This window comes from Geotrypetes seraphini, chromosome 2 (genome assembly GCF_902459505.1).
Source record: "Geotrypetes seraphini chromosome 2, aGeoSer1.1, whole genome shotgun sequence".
In the NCBI taxonomy this organism is placed as follows: Eukaryota; Metazoa; Chordata; class Amphibia; order Gymnophiona; family Dermophiidae; genus Geotrypetes; species Geotrypetes seraphini.
Window position 1 is genome coordinate 236,916,615 of NC_047085.1, and position 20,397 is coordinate 236,937,011.

General features: G+C 43.2%; 1 protein-coding gene across 8 annotated transcripts in view; it reads left to right on the top strand.

The window, feature by feature from the left end:
• Positions 1-20,397, top strand: part of ATF7IP (activating transcription factor 7 interacting protein) — a 353,654-nt gene that overhangs the window by 213,402 nt on the left and 119,855 nt on the right. For all 8 annotated transcript variants that reach the window (XM_033935226.1, XM_033935228.1, XM_033935229.1 and 5 more), the window contains 2 exons: positions 4,604-4,677; positions 12,069-12,187. In XM_033935226.1, the coding sequence (XP_033791117.1) occupies positions 4,604-4,677; positions 12,069-12,187 (193 nt within the window). The remainder of the gene's footprint in view (positions 1-4,603; positions 4,678-12,068; positions 12,188-20,397) is intronic.

The window sequence follows — 20,397 nt, forward strand, 5'->3', positions numbered from 1 at the left end:
TGCAGTCTCTCCACCTGACAGCTTGGTTCCTCTCAACGTAACTCCTCACCAGTTTTCCCAGGCAGTGAGGGATGTCTTGGAGGCTTCCAGGAAGCCTGCTACTCGTCAATGCTACTCCCAAAAATGGACTAGATTTTCTTCATGGTGTGTTTCCAATTCTAAGGAGCCTCAGCGAGCCTCCCTATCCTCCGTATTGGACTATCTTCTACACCTGTCTCAGTCTGATCTCAAGTCTACATCTATACGAGTCCACCTGAGTGCTATTGCGGCTTTCCATCAGCCTCTACAAGGGAAACCTCTCTCTGCTCATCCTGTGGTTTCCAGATTTATGAAAGGACTTTTCCATATCAATCCTCCTCTCAAACCTCCTCCAGTGGTTTGGGATCTTAATGTTGTCCTTTCTCAGCTTATGAAACCTCCTTTTGAGCCTCTCAACAAGGCTCCACTAAAGTTTCTCACTTGGAAAGTAGTTTTTCTAGTGGCTCTCACGTCTGCTCGCAGGGTCAGTGAGCTTCAGGCCTTACTGGCGGATCCACCTTTCACAGTATTTCATCATGACAAGGTTGTCCTCCGCACTCATCCGAAATTCCTGCCTAAAGTGGTTTCTGAATTTCATCTCAACCAATCCATTGTACTTCCAGTGTTTTTTCCAAAGCCTCATTCTCATCCTGGAGAATCAGCTCTTCATACTCTGGACTGTAAATGTGCTTTGGCTTTCTACCTGGATCGCACCAAACCACACAGAACTGCTCCTCAATTTTCTGTCTCCTTTGATCCGAACAAGCTGGGACGACCTGTATCGAAGCGCACCATCTCCAACTGGATGGCGGCATGTATCTCTTTCTGCTATGCCCAGGCTGGATTACCCCTTCCCTGTAAGGTCACAGCCCATAAGGTCAGAGCAATGGCAGCCTCTGTAGCCTTCCTCAGATCGACACCGATTGAGGAGATTTGTAAGGCTGCCACTTGGTCCTCGGTTCATACATTCACCTCTCATTATTGTCTGGATACTTTCTCCAGAAGGGATGGACAGTTTGGCCAAACAGTGTTACAAAATTTATTCTCCTAAGTTGCCAACTCTCCCTCCATCCCATTGAGGTTAGCTTGGAGGTCACCCACTAGTGAGAATACCTGCCTGCTTGTCCTGGGATAAAGCAATGTTATTTACCTTAACAGTTGTTATCCAGGGACAGCAGGCAGCTATTCTCACGTCCCACCCACCTCCCCTGGGTTGGCTTCTCTGCTAGCTACCTGAACTGAGGAGACATGCTCGGACCATCGGGCGGGAAGACACTGGCGCATGCGCGGTGCGGGCATCTCAAAACTTCTGAGTTTCTTCAAGCAAAATATGTTTGTGAGACGTCCGTATCGGGGCTCTGTCGGATGACATCACCCACTAATGAGAATAGCTGCCTGCTGTCCCTGGATAACAACTGTTACAGTAAGTAACATTGCTTTCTGTGAGTTAAACTTAGGTGTACAGTATGTATTTTCCTTGTCTTAGGGTACATGTAAGTTTGTATTAGAAGCAGCGGAGGGTTAAGTGATTATCCCAGGACAAGCAGGCAACATATTCTCACGTATGGGGTGATGTCAACGGAGCCCCGGTATGGACCACTTTAAAAATGCATCGCCACTTTAAGACTTTAGAAAATTTGCGGTAGCCCAAACTGTGCATGCGCGAGTGCCTTGTGACTTTTTTGTCATAATTTGTTTCTTTTTATATCGTTCTTTCTTTAAAAAAAAAGAAATAAAAAAAGAAAGTCTATTTCATTTTCCAGCCGCGGGCTTTGGCCCACTAGGGCTTTATGGACTCTTTTCGCCATAGAGTTCAATTTGTCAACAGCTGTCTTCTCATCCATGTCCCGCCCGTCAACGGGTTTCAAAAAGTGCAGTTGCTGTGCTTGGGCCATTTCTTTAACCGACCTTCACCGCTAGTGCTTGCAGTGTCTGGGACCTGAGCACTGTGCCGACTCTTGCTCCCGCTGCTCGTCCCTTCAGAAACGCACTGTAAAAAACAGTTACTTCAGCACAGGCTACTATTCGGTGCTGAAATGGATATGGAGCCCAGTTCATCTCCAACACCAACTAAGATGACTCCGAGGGTGGATCCACCAACGTTAACTCTGGTGTCACAACTCACAGTGGGTAAGCTGGCTAGGAAGCCTTCCCCTACCCCCTCTGGGTTTCAGGTCAAAGCAACAGCGAGCCAAGTCCTGCCGACCTTGAAGAAACCCCAAAAACGTTCTGCTCTGATTTCGGTGAGTGCCTCGACTTCGGCCTCCTCATCGCTGGAGCATAGAACCGCACCAAAGGTACCGGCAAAGAAGCCAGCGGTACTGGTGCATACTTTGAAGCAACAGATTCAGTAATTGCATAGGGATGAGTTACGGGACCAGCTACAAATTCTGCTCCCGACTCAAGTTTTTCCCATGTCAACATCAACTCCACCGGTGCCAGTCCGGTCTGAACCTTAAACACCGGTTGAGCTGGCCGTGGAATCTCCATCAGTGCTGCCACTGCTTGACCAGGAACTGACACCTACCAGTCACCGGCACCGGTCTTTTTCAACTCAGACATCCCCTGACTCGACGCAGGTGAGGTGGGAAAAGTATTGCAGAAGTTGTTTTTTTTTTAAAAAATCTTTATTCATTTTACATCTTACAACAAGTGTAACAATAGATAACAGTTAAATTGAATTGAATACAACACTTGAATCTCTATCATATTCAACATTAAAATTTTTAACCCATTCCCTCCCAATCCAACTATAACCTATGTGTTCACAAAGCTCGTATACAATATTCTTTATTATTGATCTAAATATTTAATATAATTATAAAATCCCTCCCCATCCCTTTCTTCTTATTGCATTTTTAATGGAAAAATGGTATTTATTCATTACAATATCTTGTCAATGGCCCCCAGATTTTATTAAAATTATTATAGTTTCCTCTTTGTATAGCAATTGCTCTTTCCATTTTATAGATGTGACATAATTAATTCCACCAGAAGCAATAATTGAGTCTATTCCAGTTCTTCCAATTAAATGTGATTTGTTGTATGGCGACTCCTGTCATGATCAATAAAACCTTATTATTGTTAGACGAAATTTGACTCTGTGTCCTCATTGATATTCCGAATAGAATTGTATCATAAGATAATGCCACATGGTTTTCCAATAAACAATTTATTTGACTCCCAAATAGATTTCCAAAAGGCTAAAATAAAGGGACAAGAAAATAATAAATGATCTAGAGTCCCTACTTCAAGATTACAATGCCAACATCTATTAGACTTAGAGCTATTCAACTTTTGTAATCTAATTGGGGTCCAAAAAGCTCTATGTAAGAGAAAACACCAAGTTTGTCTCATAAATGCGGAGACTGTAGATCTCATTCTCCAAGAACAAATCCGTGGCCATTGAGACGCAGTAATCTGATGCTTGATCTCAATGCTCCAAATATCTATTTTTAGGCTTCTTTTTAACTAATCCACTTATCAATTTATACCACTGTGCGGCCTGGTGACCCAGAAAGTCTACCTGAAAGCATAAGAACTCCAAACTATAATGATTGTTAAGGGTTTTCCATTCATTTGCCTGAATGGCCTGCTTCAATTGCAACCATCTAAAACTTTGCAATTTATTAATGCCATATTTATATTGCAATTGTGAAAATTCAAGCAGTTTACCATTTGAAATAACATTTTCCAAAATACGTATCCCTTTTATCATCCAATACTTCCAGATGACCTTAAATTCGCACTAAAAAGCATAGCGCACCTTAGTAAAAGAGGGGGTTAGTTTTTGGTCCTGTATTTGCATGGGGTTGTTTGTTTTCTGGTAGGAATGAATGTTGAGAAGCATACAGTGTGCTTTGTGTAGTTTAAACATAAGAACATAAGCAATGCCTCCGCTGGGTTAGACCGAGGTCCATCGTGCCAAGCAGTCCGCTCACACGGCGGCCCAATAGGTCCAGGACCTGTGCAGTAATCCTCTATTTATACCCTTCTATCCCCTTTTCCAGGAGAAAACTGTCCAATCCTTTCTTAAACCCCAGTACCGTACTCTGCCCTATTACGTCCTCTGGAAGCGCATTCCAGGTGTCCATCACACGTTGGGTAAAGAAGAACTTCCTAGCATTTGTTTTGAATCTGTCCCCTTTCAACTTTTCCGAATGCCCTCTTGTTCTTTTATTTTTTGAAAGTTTGAAGAATCTGTCCCTCTCTACTCTCTCTATGCCCTATCTTCTTAGGTATGATTTTACAAAAGATGGTGCCTATTGCATGGTGGCTATCTTAGGCTCGATTCTAGAAAAGATAGGCGCCTAACACCAAAGTAGGCATGTTTAGGGGTGGAGAAAGACCTAAACGATTCTCTAAAGTATTTAAGTGCCTATAATGTAGACCTTTAAAACTGTCTTACATTACAGGTGCCTAAGTTTTATGTTAGGCGTGATTCTTTAATGGGTGCCTAAGTGTGAGGAGCAGTTTGAATGACTTTATAAAATTACCTCCAGTAAGTTTTCACTAGAGAGGTAGTGAATGTGTATACTATCTGAATCAAGGCTTTTGAAAGTGATATTGATTTCTTTGCTTGCAGATGCCAGCAAATCCACCTGTGTCTCCTGGAAAACCTATCAGTGATACTAGTACCAACAGCAGCATGACATATCGGTATGGAATAAATATAGATGTAATTTTGTAGATCTTATGCATAGGCTTTCTGGCTTGACCATTGCTAATGCCATAAAGAGGAATGAAGTCATAAATATTGCTCTTCATTACCAAAAATCTATTTAAAGTTACAGCAAACTCAATCTCACTTCAGTAATCTGAAATTAGAGAAGTAGTGGGAGGGAGGAAAGAATGTAAAATTAATTTTTCAGACAGTATATGCCTGCACCTAAGAAGGCTGCTAGCATTTATAACAGTACATTTATTGACACATCAGGGTATTAGATTATCGTAAAACTAATGTGTTGAGCTTTAAGTTGCTGCCACAGTCGCAAGATATTTTACACTCAAACTTCTTGTTGATTGAGACTCCTGGAAATCAAATATTTTGGAGTAATGCCTCTCAAACCTTTAGCAAATATGTTCCTGAAAAACTTAAATATTGTATATCTTAGTTGGACAAGAGAATAGCAATCAAGACGAATTGTTTGACTAGTTTATTTTTTATTTTAAAATTTATATATCGTCTACACCTAGATGGTTTCCAAAAGCAAAACATACATAATAGAATAAGACAATACAATATCAATATCAAATAAACTGAACATACATACATACAGGAAAAACTGTGCCCGTACTGTTTTCTTCCTCAAAGTCCCTTCAAAACCTCATAAGAATGCTGTTACAAATAACTGGGTCTAAATCCCACTCTGTCAGCATACTTCATTAACTGACCCAGCAAAGAGTTCCACCATTTAACCCTTGTACACAAAGAGCAGTTCATTGGTTCTTAACCTTTGGTTTGCAATGTTATCATTGTGAGTCTTCTAGGTTGTGCCAGTAGCATTGCACATAGGCAGGGAGATTAGGCAAGAAATAAAGAGGTCTATGGTGGCTGAAGAGGCTGGAACATTAGTAAAGCCGCAGGGGCAAGGGGCTCAGGGCCTAGAGAATTGGTAGGGGCACTGACACTCAAGTACTGAAGATCAGTTGGAGAATGGTTGCTGCAGCAGTAAGGGGAGGGCAAGTAGAGATAATAGGATTGGTTGGGGATGTGCTAGGGAAAAATTATGTTAAGAAAAGGCTGAGGAGGAGCAGAGAGAGGTTGGTAGGGCTAAGAATGGGGGTGGGTGAGTATGAAGAGAGATTGCTGAGAGGGGACTTGGAGGATAGAGACTTATGAGGTCTGATAAGAATTGTCATACTGAGTCAGACTAAAAGTCCATCTAACTAAGCATCATGTTTCCAACAGTGGTCAGTACAGGTCACAGGTGCCTGCAGATAGTAGTAAGAGTCCATTCTACATACCCCCTAAAATAAGCAGTGTCTTTCCTAGGTCTAATTTATCAGTTAATGAACTTTTCTTCTAGAAATTTGTCCAAACCTTTTTTTTTTTTTAAACCCAAGTACACTAATTGCTTCCAGAGCTTAACTTCCACTGGCTTTTACTAAACTGCAGTAGAGTTTCTTATTGTGGGCTGGTGAGGTAAATGCTCTGATACTCATAGGAATTGACTGAGCGTCGGAGCATTTACCTCACCAGCCCACAGTGAAAGAATAGGGCTGTGGATTTGGAGTCAGAAGCTATCTTTTGGTGACTGGAGTCAGTCGGTGAAAATGTGCTGACTTCGACTCCTAATAGAGTTAAACTGTATGTCATGCAAATGTTCTAATGCTTAAATTTCTATTTCACAGATAATTTGATTAACCCATTATTTTCTGGATATATTTTACTTTTAGAATATACTAGCTGATGCCCCGACGTTGCACGGGTATTAAATTATAGCAATAACACTGTAAATGGATTCAAATAAAGATACTTTATAGTGGTGAATGAAATTATTTGTTTACAGCTTTATAAAAAGTACAATATTCAAATTATAATGTGAAATATTTGACAAAATGAATATAATACAACTAACACAAAACTTGATTATAAACAACATTTTTAGTTTCACCTCCAGGAGCAAGAACATATAAATTCTTGGGTGAAGAGACCCCCAGAACATATCACCCCAGGTAGTGAGGGATCTGCATACCAAGTTTCGTTCAAATCGGTCAAGCCGTTTTTGATTTACTGTGAGAATGGCAGCTGTTTACATTTTTTTGAACATATAAATTCTTGGGTGAAGAGACCCCCAGAACATATCACCCCAGGTAGTGAGGGATCTGCATACCAAGTTTTGTTCAAATCGGTCAAGCCGTTTTTGATTTACTGTGAGAATGGCAGCTGTTTACATTTTTTCCATTGACATGAATGGGTGAAATCTGATTTTCTGTTTGTAGCTCCGCCCATGTGTGCAGGTGGGCTGCGAGACCCCCAGAACATATCATCCCAGGTAGTGAGGGATCTGCATACCAAGTTTCGTTCAAATCGGTCAAGCCGTTTTTGAATTACTGTGAGAATGGCAGCTTTTTACTTTTTTTCCATTGACATGAATGGGTGAAATCTGATTTTATGTTTGTAGCTCCGCCCACATGTGCAGGTGGGCCGCGAGACCCCCAGAACATATCATCCCAGGTAGTGAGGGATCTGCATACCAAGTTTCGTTCAAATCGGTCAAGCCGTTTTTGAATTACTGTGAGAATGGCAGCTTTTTACTTTTTTTCCATTGACATGAATGGGTGAAATCTGATTTTATGTTTGTAGCTCCGCCCACATGTGCAGGTGATCGCGGCACATACACACACACATACATACCTCCGATTAGAGAGAGAGAGAGAGAGAGAGAGAGAGAGAATGAATAGCGGGAACAGGCTGTTACGGAGGGTTTTCCTCGTGGGGTCAGGCGAGTATAGAGGAGATTCCTCATGGGGAAATGTGGGGATGGAGGAGATTCTTGCGGGGATGGTGGGGATGGGCGGGATTTCTGTCCCCATGCAACTCTCTACAACACACAGTACTCAATGATACAATTGCACCATAGAGCAATACAGAAGTATTATACTACTACTACTACTACTATTAATTATTTCTATAGCACTACCAGACATACGTAGCACTGTAGAGAGTCACAAAGAAAACAGTCCCTGCTCAAAGAGCTTACAATCAAACAGACAAACAAGATGTCGTGAATATAGTTAAGGGGAACAGTTAATCTGCTGGTTAATCTAATACAGTTCCATTCCATTCCTGGACAAGTGGGTCATGTATCCCATCTGTAGGAAGCCTCACCAACACATTCCTGATCCTCCTCCTTTACCTCAGGACTGCCCTCCAACATCCAGTTGTCATCTTACAAGTGAGACAATAGGAGCTAGTCTTTTCTGCTCATGTTTATTTTTTCTCTAGCTTCAATCTTTTCGCACCTTCGTGGTTTTGTGCTGCAGAGGTTCCCTGTAGGGACAGCTTTGGTTGCGGGAGATCGCAGACTTTACTGGAAAAGTCTGCTTCCAGGTGGTTGGCTGCTTTGCAGTGCACCCATCTGGACAGCCTGCATTCACAGATTGGGGCTCAGGGAGCATTGCTCACCCCAGGTTTATCCGCTAGTGAGTTTGAGCTCAGGCTGATAGCTTTGTGGATGGCACCTACATGGCTAGCCTGCACTTACACTGTTAGTGGCTCGGGGACCGTTCCCCTGGTTGTGAGGCTAGTTCCTCATTGTTTACGGTGCTTAATGCAAGGTGTGAAGCTCCATGTCAGTCCTGAGGACACTTTTATCAAGTGCCAACTGCACCCCACCTCTCCTCACCACAACACATGTGGAACTATGGAGGGTCTGGAGTCTCAGACTCTCTCAGGGTTTGAATGGCAGCCTGAAGACACAAGCATCTGGATTATTTTTATATGCTTGTCTGAGGCAGGAGTCTTAATATCCTAGCTGTTGTTTCAGCTGAAGCAGGCACAGCATTAACAGAACTGTTAAGTACAGTCTATTATAGTTTAAGGGAGATGGGGTGGGGGACTGTGATTGCAGATTTGGGGGTTGCTAGGGTTTGCTTTAGGTTTCTTCACCTTCAAAAAACCCTTTTGAATGTTTTATTTAGCTCTCCTGGGCCAATTTTTGGCGTCAACATGCTGCCGTAGTGGTCATCTTGGATTTCCTGATTTGAATTTAAAGCCTTTATCTGCCTTAGGATTTTGATTTAAAATCATTAGAGATGGACTCCTCAGGCTGTTTTACCCAAGATTTGCAATGAATGGCCAGCTGAGGAGTGTCCATGTTCCACATGCAGCAGGACACTAGGGGGGGAGAGGTGGAGGGGGGGCGCTGGGCTTAACCCTTTTAGATCTATGAAGTCGCAGGAAGTTCATTTTGTAGGTCAGAAATCCCTCATAGAGCCCTCAAATAGCAAATTGGGCCCACGATAGAACGAGGGGAGTCCCTGCAGGGGTCCTCAGGGCATGCTGTTAAGTCTTTACTCCTGATTTGTGCGTCTAATGTTCAAAACATATCTGACTTGTTGAGGTCTGCCTATGCCATCTGGGGTCACGTCAGTGGTTGCACATGGGGGTTTGCCCTCACAGAGCGCAGTCCCATCTTTGAAGATTCTTCCACAGGAACCAGAGGTTCAATCTGTAATGGACTGGTAGGATGGGGGGGGGGGTGTTCAGAGTTAATGCCTTTTCTCCCTTAGAGTGACTCTTCAGTTTTGGAGGATTCAAGGTCTTAGGTGGGGGCCACAAGTCAAGAGTCTGGCAGCCCTGGACCAGGGGGAGGGCCCGATGGTGTGCCGTATTTCCACCCCCCCCCAAATATATTTTATTGAATTTTCAAATAAAGAAAAAGTACAATCCAAACTAACATATATTGTATCATAGAAATCTGTTCAAAAATGAATACACAAATCCACCCACCCACCCAATCAAGTACACAAACCAGCTAACATAGAAAATACCCAATTCCAGTGTGTCAAAAGAAGTCAAGCATTTAACAAATGGCTGCGTGCTCTAGGTGTCAGTTAGCCCAGGCATCGTGTCCGGAGAAGACAGCAATAATCGTTCATGGAAGGCTGCTGCAGCATTAATGTGCACCAATGAGCAAGTGTAGGAGGATCCAATGAAATCCAACAGTGTAAAATCGCCTTCTTTCCCAACAAAATAGCACGTTCTAAGAAGCTCCGATAGCCTTTTGGAGAGGACCTAGGAAGGCACTCCATGGTAAATAACATAGCCAAGTGAAGTCAAAAGTATGGTTCCACATTGCCACGATATGTTGATGAACTTGTTTCCAAAAGTCTTGCACCCATATACAGAACCAAGATTGATGACCAAGAGTTGCCGGAGAATGATGGCACTTGAGACATTGATCTGATGCACACATCTTAGCCTTATAAAGATAAGTTGGGGATCTATACAAGCGCAACAAGAACTTGTAATTCATTTCAATCAAAATCATCCTGGACGTCAAGTGAGCCGCTCTGTGAAGTCATTTGATCATTTGATCGGTAACCACACGGTAAATCCAAAGACTATTTGGCTGCAAAAGTAGCATACTGTAGTTCCTCCAAACACTCCTGAAGATGACAATGATGAAACCTCAATGGAATCTGCACCTGCGCTGACAAACATAAAGCCTGAAGACAAGGATTCTATACCGTTTTTGCCACTACAGGGCAATAGAAACTTCATTCCAGGAATGCCCCCACCTTCTTCACCAGTATGGAAAGATACAAATCCTGAGTCTAAGAATGAATGTAGTAGGATAACTGAGTATAAGTGAACCAGTTTCAAGCTGTCAAATGTTGTTCCCGGATAAGATCATCCAATGTTTTCTAAGAACCATTGGAATGAACAACTTGAAAAATATATTCAGTATTTGTATCTTTCCATACTGGTGAAGAAGGTGGGGGCATTCCTGGAATGAAGTTTCTATTGCCCTGTAGTGGCAAAAACGGTGTTACTGTTGATGGAATGTAGAGGTGTCTACACAAAGTCCACCACAACCGTCACAATGGCAACAAAAAGAGGTCCCTCGCTGAGGTGACTTTCGGAGGCAGGCATTTGGTATGAAGCAAGTAGCTGAAATGAAAAGGGGTGTGCTGTCTTTTTAAACCAGCAGCTTTGCTGAGGTCATTACAGAATCTTTGCAGAAATTGCACCTGGAATCTTTGCAGATATCTGCTGCTCAATATTCTGTCATGAGCCACTCTAAGGATCAGATCACATTTTTTCCTTCGCATACATACATTACAGTGATGCTGATGGAATATTGGGAAGCTCCGAAGGGTTCCTTGCAGGTATCCAGAACTATGACAAAGTTGTACCCGATGGCTTCTGATTTTCAGCAGCAGTTTATCCTGCCTAAGCTGGATTCACTGATAACACAGGTTACCAAGCTTACTTCTCTGCCTAGCGCAGGACTGCAGAGTCAATTTAGTTCTCAAAAGACATTTTGTGGCCTTGGCCTTGGGACTGAAGGCGGCGGCTGTGGCTTCCTTGTTGCATATGCCTGCCATATTAGATTGCATCAAGCTCCCATAGATGAAGGCAATGCATAATTTCAGAGATGGATTATGTAGCAGATGCTGCTGTATATGATGTGTTCAGGGTCATGAGCAAGTTTTATGCTTATTCTATCTCTGCCCATAGAATGCTCTTGATTTGGCAATGAACAGGAGATTCTGCTTCCAAAACTACATTGAGCAGGCTACCTTTCAAAGGACCAAATGCTGTTGGGCAAACTGCCACACTAGCCAAAAGATCATCCAGCCTTTTGCCAAAGTCTTTGCCAGACAGAACAATGTAGATGATTCCCTCTATACAACTCACGATTAGAAGTGAATAACTCAGTGGTTTGACTTGTATGCCTTTCTGCTAGAATGAAAATTATCAAGGTAAGAATCTAATTTTCCCTTAGAATTAAAATTATCTGGACTAAAATATCACTGGTGTTGAGCTGCTGATTGGCTTTCTGTGTGCCATGCAGAACCCAGCATTCCTCACAAGTTGTACTTTTATTGATGTTCTTTCAATCAAAATAAAAGTTAGAAAATACCCCCACTATAGGCTTAAAATGTATACTTGCAATGTCTTAGGCCAATAAAACTGCATAAAATTATCTTCCTGCTTTAAGTTGGAAGCAGGGAAGAAAATTAAGATTGTAGGGATGGTGAGGGGACAGGGATGACAAATGCGGGGATGGGGATGAAAATACACTTCATTACAGGGACAATGAGGGGCCAGGGATGAATCTTTGTCCCCGCATCACTCTCTACTCAAAAAGAAAAAAAACTTGTAGATCATTTAAAGAGAGAGACAGTTTGTGTGTGTCCATATACCATACATTTTCTTCTATACCACAAGTTTCATCAAGAATTCAATGCGGTTTACAATAAGATTTCTAATCAGTGGTCATATCTATCACTTTTGACACCTTGTCTTTCTGCACTTATTACTCTATTCCATGTTCTTTATGGGATGCTACAAATTTCAAAATTTTCTTCCTTAGAAATGCTAGCACAGTGAGGCAGATGCTGGAGTCTAAGCGAAATGTCTGTGAGATGACAACAACGACGACGACGACGACGTCGACAACAACAACACCTTTCCAAACCCCTGCAAACACAGGTATATTCTTTCATGATGCATAATTTAAACCAAACATTTAAAGTTTTAGTTATATGCCCCCCACCAAATTGTAATGTACAGTAATCTTTTATATAATAAAAAAAATTCTCTCTAGTAGATTTGAATGTCTTAACTAGAGCTTGGATACTTTGCTCTAGAATCATCGAGCCTAAAAAGACAATGCTCTAATTAGTTTCCAGTGCAATAGGTGAGACAGTCTAGACAACTGGTTTATCTCCCAATGGCCATGTGCCATATGCAGAAGAAATTCACTCCTGTGACTCTCCTCTACTTTACTGGGAGCTCTAGCACCACTTGCAGTTTTTCCATTCTGCACACATGCCTGAAGGAGTGTTTCTGTTCTGCTCTCCCTTTTTTCTTATTTTATTCTGTGTTTTTGTCCCTTTTTCGGGATTTCTTTGTGCTTGGAGCATTTCTTCAGCTCTTCCTGCGTAGAGAAGAAGTAGAGTCTGGTCTGCAGCTGACAGGCCGATCCCTGGTGGTACTTGTTGCGTCAGCCTGCATTTGTTTCTTTGGATCTTGGTGCTGTCCCCACTTTTTGCTTACCTTCTGTTTAGCAGGGGTTCGAGCGCTGGTTATTAGATGTCCTTTGGAGGCTCAGCGGTGTCTCACAAGGTGCCCAGTATTTTTACCTCCACCCTTCCTTTGGCGTGTCTGTCAGTCCACGGGGTGGAGGGTATGGTCAGGCACTGTGTCTGACTGGCATCCCGAAGATTATTTTCGAGGAGGCATTCCCAGCATAAGGCAGTGATTTCTTCTAATCCAGCTACTGTAAGAGAGCTAAGCCAGGCTATAGCACATTTCCAGCACAGGTCACAGTGAGTAAGGCTGTCGCAGCCTGTGAGGTGAATCGGGAGGAGGAGGGTCAGAATTTCACTATTTTAGAGGTTTCTGCATGTCCCCCTCCAGATAAATCATAAAATTGCCATTTTTATACTTTGCTACATGTGAAAAATATCGCAATTATGGTGCGTATTTCTTAGCTTCGTCCATCTCAAATTTTTAGCAATCTTTTTTTCAAAAGCTCCCTGCACTTCCAAAACTGCACTTTTTGCCTCAAAGATTGTTGGGTTGGGGTCATTGGGCTTCTCTACTCCAAATTCATAATGGGATTGTGCAAACGTTGCACTTCATGAGCGTCTTTGCACCACATACTGCTTAGCGCAACCTGGAGAGGTGGGAGTGCAAAGGCTAGCCTCTCCCTGACTAAGCAAGTGTCAAAAAGGGTGGCTAGCCTGTTTGGGCAGCCTTCTCTGTTTTTGGGGCCCAGCAATGCTGCCATTTCCGCTTGACAGGATGCAGATGCCCCACTGCCTTAGAAACACAGATTTACATAGAAAGGTGATGACAGATAAAGGCCAAATGGCCCATCCAGTCTGCCCATCCGCATTAACCATTATTTCTTCCTCTCGCAGAGATCACATGTGCCTATCCCAGGCTTTTTTGAATTCAGACAGTCTTTGTCTCCACCACCTCTTCTGGGAGACTGTTCAATACATCCAAAAAGTATTTCCTTAGATTACTCCTGTGTTTATCACCTCTTAACTTCATCCTATTCATTCTTTCTCTTCAGAGCTTCCTTTCAAATGAAAAAGACTTGACTCATGTGCATTTACGCCACGTAGGTATTTAAACATCTCTATCATATCTCCCCTTTATCCCGGGACAAGCAGGCAGCATATTCTCACATGTGGGGTGACGTCATCTACAAAGCCCCAATGCGGACAGCCTTGCAAGCAGACTTGCTTGTAAAACTTTAGAAAGTTTGTGACTGCCACACTGCACATGCACGAGTGCCTTCCCGCCCGACGTAGGGTGCGTGTCTCCTCGGTTTTCCATGGAGCCAAGATGTCCTTATTTCGACGCCCTATGCTAGACTTAGTTCTACTCATGCCTTCTCTCACCGTGGCTCATGTATTTTCTTTTTACAGGGTCACTCACTGTGTTTTTTGCATGTTTTATTTTCTAAAAAAAAATTAGTTTCTTTTTTTCTTTGTGTCACGGCGGGGCCTACCCCGCAGCCTCAGCCTATGGGCTTCAATTTGGCTGCAGATGTTTTCCATTCTATGTCCCTGCCGGTGTCAGGCTTCAAGAAGTGTAGCCGGTACCAACGCGTGATATCCCTCACTGACCCACATAAGTGGTGTGTTTAGAACCTGACCATTGTCCAGCTTTGTGTGCCCACTGTGCTACCCTTCAACCTCGAGCCATTAAACGTTGTCAAGTTCAGGTAGAAAATATATTCAGCGGTATGAATAGGCCTTTACCTAAGGTCCTTACCCCGACTCCAAGTTCAACCTCAAACCTGAATCCAGTTAAGTCTTCTACGGGGTTCCCGCCTTCTACCTCGACCTTAATCAAAACCTTCCTCGTTTGGGAAGTCCTCGTCCTCGGGCAAATCAGCTAAATCGTCTCCTGAGGAGCCGTTATCCTCACTGTCTCCCTCAGGTAAGATAGCTAAGCAAACTCCTGGCATGCCACCCTTAGAACTGGTGGTTTTGAAGCTGCCCAAGAAGCGTGTCTCCAAATCGAGGTGTCATTCTTCCTCGACGATTATAGCCACATCAAATGTACCAGATCCACTGGTCTCGGTGCCGGTTTTACAGAATATGCTGGAGACTCTTCTGCATCAGGAGTTTGGTAACATGCTTGCCAAATTAACTCTGCTTCCTGCAGTCCAGCCTGAGCACTTGGCAGTATTACAAGGAGTCGAGTCCTTGGCAGTGCCTCGAACTCAACCTAGTCACTCTATGCAAGGAGTCGAGTTCTTGGCAGTGCCTCGAACTCAACCTAGTCACTCTATGCAAGGAGTCGAGTTCTTGGCAGTGCCTCGAACTCAACCTAGTCACTCTATGCAAGGAGTCGAGTCCTTGGCAATGCCTCAAACTCAACCTAATCACTCTATGCAAGGAGTCGAGTCCTTGAGAGATTTGTAGCCTGCTTGAATGAAATTAGGCTTGTTTATGAATGAAAAAGGGCAAGAATATCCACAGCTCAATGATATGGCCTGGCTTATCAACCTCATGGTTTGTTTTTTTTTACAGATTTTACACTAAACTTCAATGTACTGAACAAACTACAAGGTGTAGGGAAAACAACAGAAAGGATGTTTTGTGATATCAAAACATTTGAGAGAAAACTGCAGGTTTTTGAAAGAGACCTTGAAAGTGTGCACGTGAAATATTTTCCAAATCTAAAAATTAATTTAGAAAAGTCTACATTTTTAGACAATACTACAAGCCATCAGGAAATTTACAAGGAATTTTCTAGCATTGTAGCAGCTCCAAAAGTGAATTTTAGTAACAATTTTTACAGTTCCGTAAGATGGAGACAACCCTGTGTTTTCTTACTTCTCCAGATAAAGTCAGATTTGAAGAACTTGATCTTTCCTGCTTACACTGATTAGTTTTAGGAAATCTGGAAATGGAGCTATTAGAATTTCAAGAAAGCTGTATCTGGAAAAATAAATTCTATGACCGGCGTGAAACACTTGAGAAGATAAAAGGGATGACAAAGGACAGCACAGCTAGTTCTGAAAATGAAGTCTTTAAAGGTGGACTTTTCTGCCAAATAATTTTAAGTCGATGAAAGTACTTGGGATTGCTTTCCTTACTTTCTTTGGATCATCTTATGCTTGTAAGAAGCTGTTTTCAGCTTTGAATTGTATCAAATCTGACACCAGAAACAGACTAACAGATGACCTGAGTACTGCATGTGTTGCTCTCAAACTTACAAAGTATGAGCCAAGGTTAGACAAATTATCAGTATGGATACAACAGCAAAAATCATATTGTTCATTGAAAGCTCTGTTATTATGTTTTCTTTTAAGACAAAAGATGTTAATGTTGGCACTTTGCGATAAATAAGTGGGTTTTGGGTTGCAGTTTGGGCACTAGGTCTCTAAAAGGTTCGCCATCACTGCGCTATAGAAATAATAAATTGTTGTTGTTGCTCTAGGCTCTGTACCCCCAATTACCTGGAGTTGAATGCCTTCCTCCTTCATTGGGGAAATAGATTCCTCTATGCATTTCCCAGTTTCCTCTTTTCGGAAGGACTCAAGCTTTGCCAAGATTGGGGCACCATGATCTTGATGGCACCTTTTTGACCATGTAAGATTTGGTTCCCACTACTCCTAGAGCTCTCAACCCAGGAACAGTGTCAATTGCAACCATCCCCAGTGCTACTAACACAGAATTATATATCCCTTCTTCATCCTAACCCTTGATCGTTGGCACTAATAGCATGTTTTCTTCCACCGAGCAAGCAAATATTTTCAGCCTCTCAGTTGCATATAAAGTCTCCCTTTGAGCCACTTACAACTTCCTTTCTCAAACCTTTCACTTGGAAAGTCGTTTTCCTCATTGCCTTCACGTCTGCATTGCATGTAAGTGAACTCCAAAAACTTGTGGCGAATCCTCCTTACACAAGATTCTGTCACGACAGGGTAGTTCTCCAAATTCATCCAAAATTCCTACCTATAGTCATCAGAATTTTTTTGGCCTGGTTTTTTTTTTTTTTCTTTTCTAAAATTGCATTCCCATCCTGGGGAAGCAGCTCTTCACACTTTGGACTGTAAACGTGCTGTAGTATACTACTTACATCAGACTAAACCTCATAGAAGATCCTCCCAGCTCTTTGTGGCTTTTGAGGAAGATTCTCAAAACTTACCGCTGCAATAGTGGACAGCATTATGGATTGTGGTTCTTATCCTTGTGCTTTCCATGTTGTCCTGATGAGAAGATATGCAATGAGACCCGAAGATGATGATGATGGTGTTGCTTTCCCCGGCACATGTGCACACTTAAGCCTCTTCTGGTAGTGTATTCTGCACATGCGCTATCACCAACAATTCATCGCAAGTAAATTTAGCGAACCTTTGCGAAATTCATTTGCATGTGCAATCTTTTTTTAAGTTTTTTATTGATTTTTTCACATATCAACAAGTGTTATAAATTTTCCATACATTTATCTTAACAATACACTTAATATCTCTATAATGTATTTTATATAAACCATATTTTATATTATTTTTCTTATGAATTTATATAACATATATATTGTAATGATTTTATCAATTATTATTTACCGTATTTTCGCGGATATAACGCGCACCCGTGTAAAACGCGCACACGGGTATAGCGCGCAGAAACCACAATATTATGTATAAAAACTTTTGTATACCGCGCTCACGGGTATAACGCGCATGCTGCCCGACTGTCCTTTCGCCCGCCCCGACTCTCCTCTGGCCGCCCCGACTCTCCTTTCGCCCGCCCCGACTCTCCTCTGGCCACCCCGACTCTCCTTTCGCCCTCCCCGACTCTATGTGCGCTGTCCCGACTCTCCGTTTACCCGCCCTGCCCTGCCCCCCCCCCCCCGGCAGGACCACTCGCACCCCCACCCCGAAGGACCGCCGACTCCCCGACAATATCGGGCCAGAAGGGAGCCCAAACCCTCCTGGCCACGGCGACCCCCTACCCCCACCCCGCCCGCCGCCCGACTCACCCCCCCCAGCAGGACCGCTCGCACCCCCACCCCGAACGACCGCTCGCACGCGCTCCCACCCGCACCCGCGATCGGAGCAAGAGGGAGCCCAAGCCCTCTTGCCCGGCCGACTCCCCGACAATATCGGGCCAGGAGGGAGCCCAAACCCTCCTGGCCACGGCGACCCCCTACCCCCACCCTGCACTACATTACGGGCAGGAGGGATCCCAGGCCCTCCTGCCCTCGACGCAAACCCCCCTCCCTCCCTCCAACGACCGCCCCCCCCAAGAACCTCCGACCGCCCCACCAGCCGACCCGCGACCCCCCTGGCCGACCCCCACGACACCCCCACCCCCCTTCCCCGTACCTTTGCTAGTTGGCCGGACAGACGGGAGCCAAACCCGCCTGTCCGGCAGGCAGCCAACGACGGAATGAGGCCGGATTGGCCCATCCGTCCCAAAGCTCCGCCTACTGGTGGGGCCTAAGGCGCGTGGGCCAATCAGAATAGGCCCTGGAGCCTTAGGTCCCACCTGGGGGCGCGGCCTGAGGCACATGGTCGGGTTGAGCCTGGGATCCCTCCTGCCCGTAATGTAGTGCGGGGTGGGGGTAGGGGGTCGCTGTGGCCAGGAGGGTTTGGGCTCCCTCCTGGCCCGATATTGTCGGGGAGTCGGCCGGGCAAGAGGGCTTGGGCTCCCTCTTGCTCCGATCGCGGGTGCGGGTGGGAGCGCGTGCGAGCGGTCGTTCGGGGTGGGGGTGCGAGCGGTCCTGCTGGGGGGGGGGAATCGGGCATCGGGCGGGGTGGGAACTATGTAGAAAAACTTTTGTATAACGCGCGAGGGGTATGCGCGGTAGGTAAAAACGCGTATAACGCGTGCGTTATATCCGCGAAAATACGGTAATTATGAACCCTTTTCCCTCCCTTTATCACATTAATTTCTCATAAGACTATCATTCATTCATTATGATATATTTTTTATAATGTATAATAAAGAGAATAAATTCTTTACCCCTTCCCTCCCTCCCTCCCTTCTTTAACCATTATCTTATTATGGGAAAAAATTAAAATCAGTCATTGTAAAAATCTGTTAATGGTCCCCAAATCTTCTTGAACTTATCCATATATCCTTTTTGTGTTGCAAATGTACGCTCCATCTTATATATATGGCAAACTGAGTTCCACCAAAAATTATAGTTCAATCTGTCATAATTTTTCCAATTATGTGTAATTTGCTGTACTGCTACTCCAGTCAATATAAATAAAAGTTTATTATTGTTTGATGAAATTTGACTTCGAGCTCTCATTGCAGTACCAAACAAAATCGTATCATATGTCAAGGCTACCGGATTTTCTAACATCCTATTAATTTGAGGCCAAATTGATTTCCAAAATATTAATATGAATGGACAATAGAATAAAAGATGATCTAATGTCCCTGCTTCAAGATGACAATGCCAGCATCTATTAGACTTAGAGCTATCTATTCTATGTAAACGTGTAGGGGTCCATAAAGCTCTATGTAAAATAAAAAACCAAGTTTGTCTCATAGAGGCTGACAATGTGCATTTTAACCTCCAAGACCAAAGTCGTGGCCATTGAGATGCATTAATCTGATGCTTAATCTCAATGCTCCAAATATCTCTAAGACCATTTTTTTTCTTTTTATGTACGAATCCAGATATTAATTTATACCACATTGCGGCCTGGTGTCCCATGAAATCTATCTGAAAACATAAGAATTCCATACTATGATAGTTATTAAGATTTTTCCATTCAGGGAACCCTACCTGAATGGCCTGCTTCAATTGCATCCATCTGAAATATTGTGATTTATGTGCATGTGCAATCTTTTGAGAATGATTCGTCTTTTTGAAATTGTTACACTATCGAACATGATAGTGGCCCGTTGAATTTTTCCGGCGATATTAGAGAATCTGTATCTTGGAGTTCTGTTACCAAGATAGCCATCTCCACTTGGCTGACGGACTGTATCTCCTACACGTATACTCAGGCTGGGCTGATGCTCTAGGGCTGTGTAATAGTCTACATTGTCCGAGCTATGGCTGCTTTGATAGCTCATTTCTGCTCTGCATCTATCTGTTGAAGGACATCTGCAAAGCAATCACTTGATCTTCTCACTACTATTTAGAACAAAACCCAGAAGAGTCTGTTTGGACAACTTTCCCTTCAACCCTCTTGGGTTTCGCCAGGCTCATGTTTATTGAATGTTTAACCTCTTCCAGAGGCATGATCTTGGCAGCTTGGGAGTCCCAGGATGCTAGGGTGCTTAGAAAGAGGTATGGCCAGTAGGAAAAAGGAAGTATTGATGTCCTTGTACAAGTCTTGTGAGACTATTATGCCTGCTTGTCCTCAGAGGAAACAGGTATTCTTTGAGGACAGCAATTATATCCAATCCTTGGTCTTATATACTGATTCATCCCAACGAAGGGGTTCGATTCAGTTTACAAAAGATTAAATAAAAGGACAAGGAAAGCAAGATATTAAAGTACCGATATCGTCATTTACAATCCTTATTTAGGTTGAAGAATCAGTTAGAAATTTTTGAAATAGGTAAGTTTTTAAAGTTTTCCCAAAAAGTCAGCAAGGAAGGAAGAAGTCTTACTTCAGCTGGGAGATTATTCCAAATTTTTCAAAGAAAAAAGTGAAAGATAGACAGAACTTGCCCATATATTCTCACAACTTGTTCACC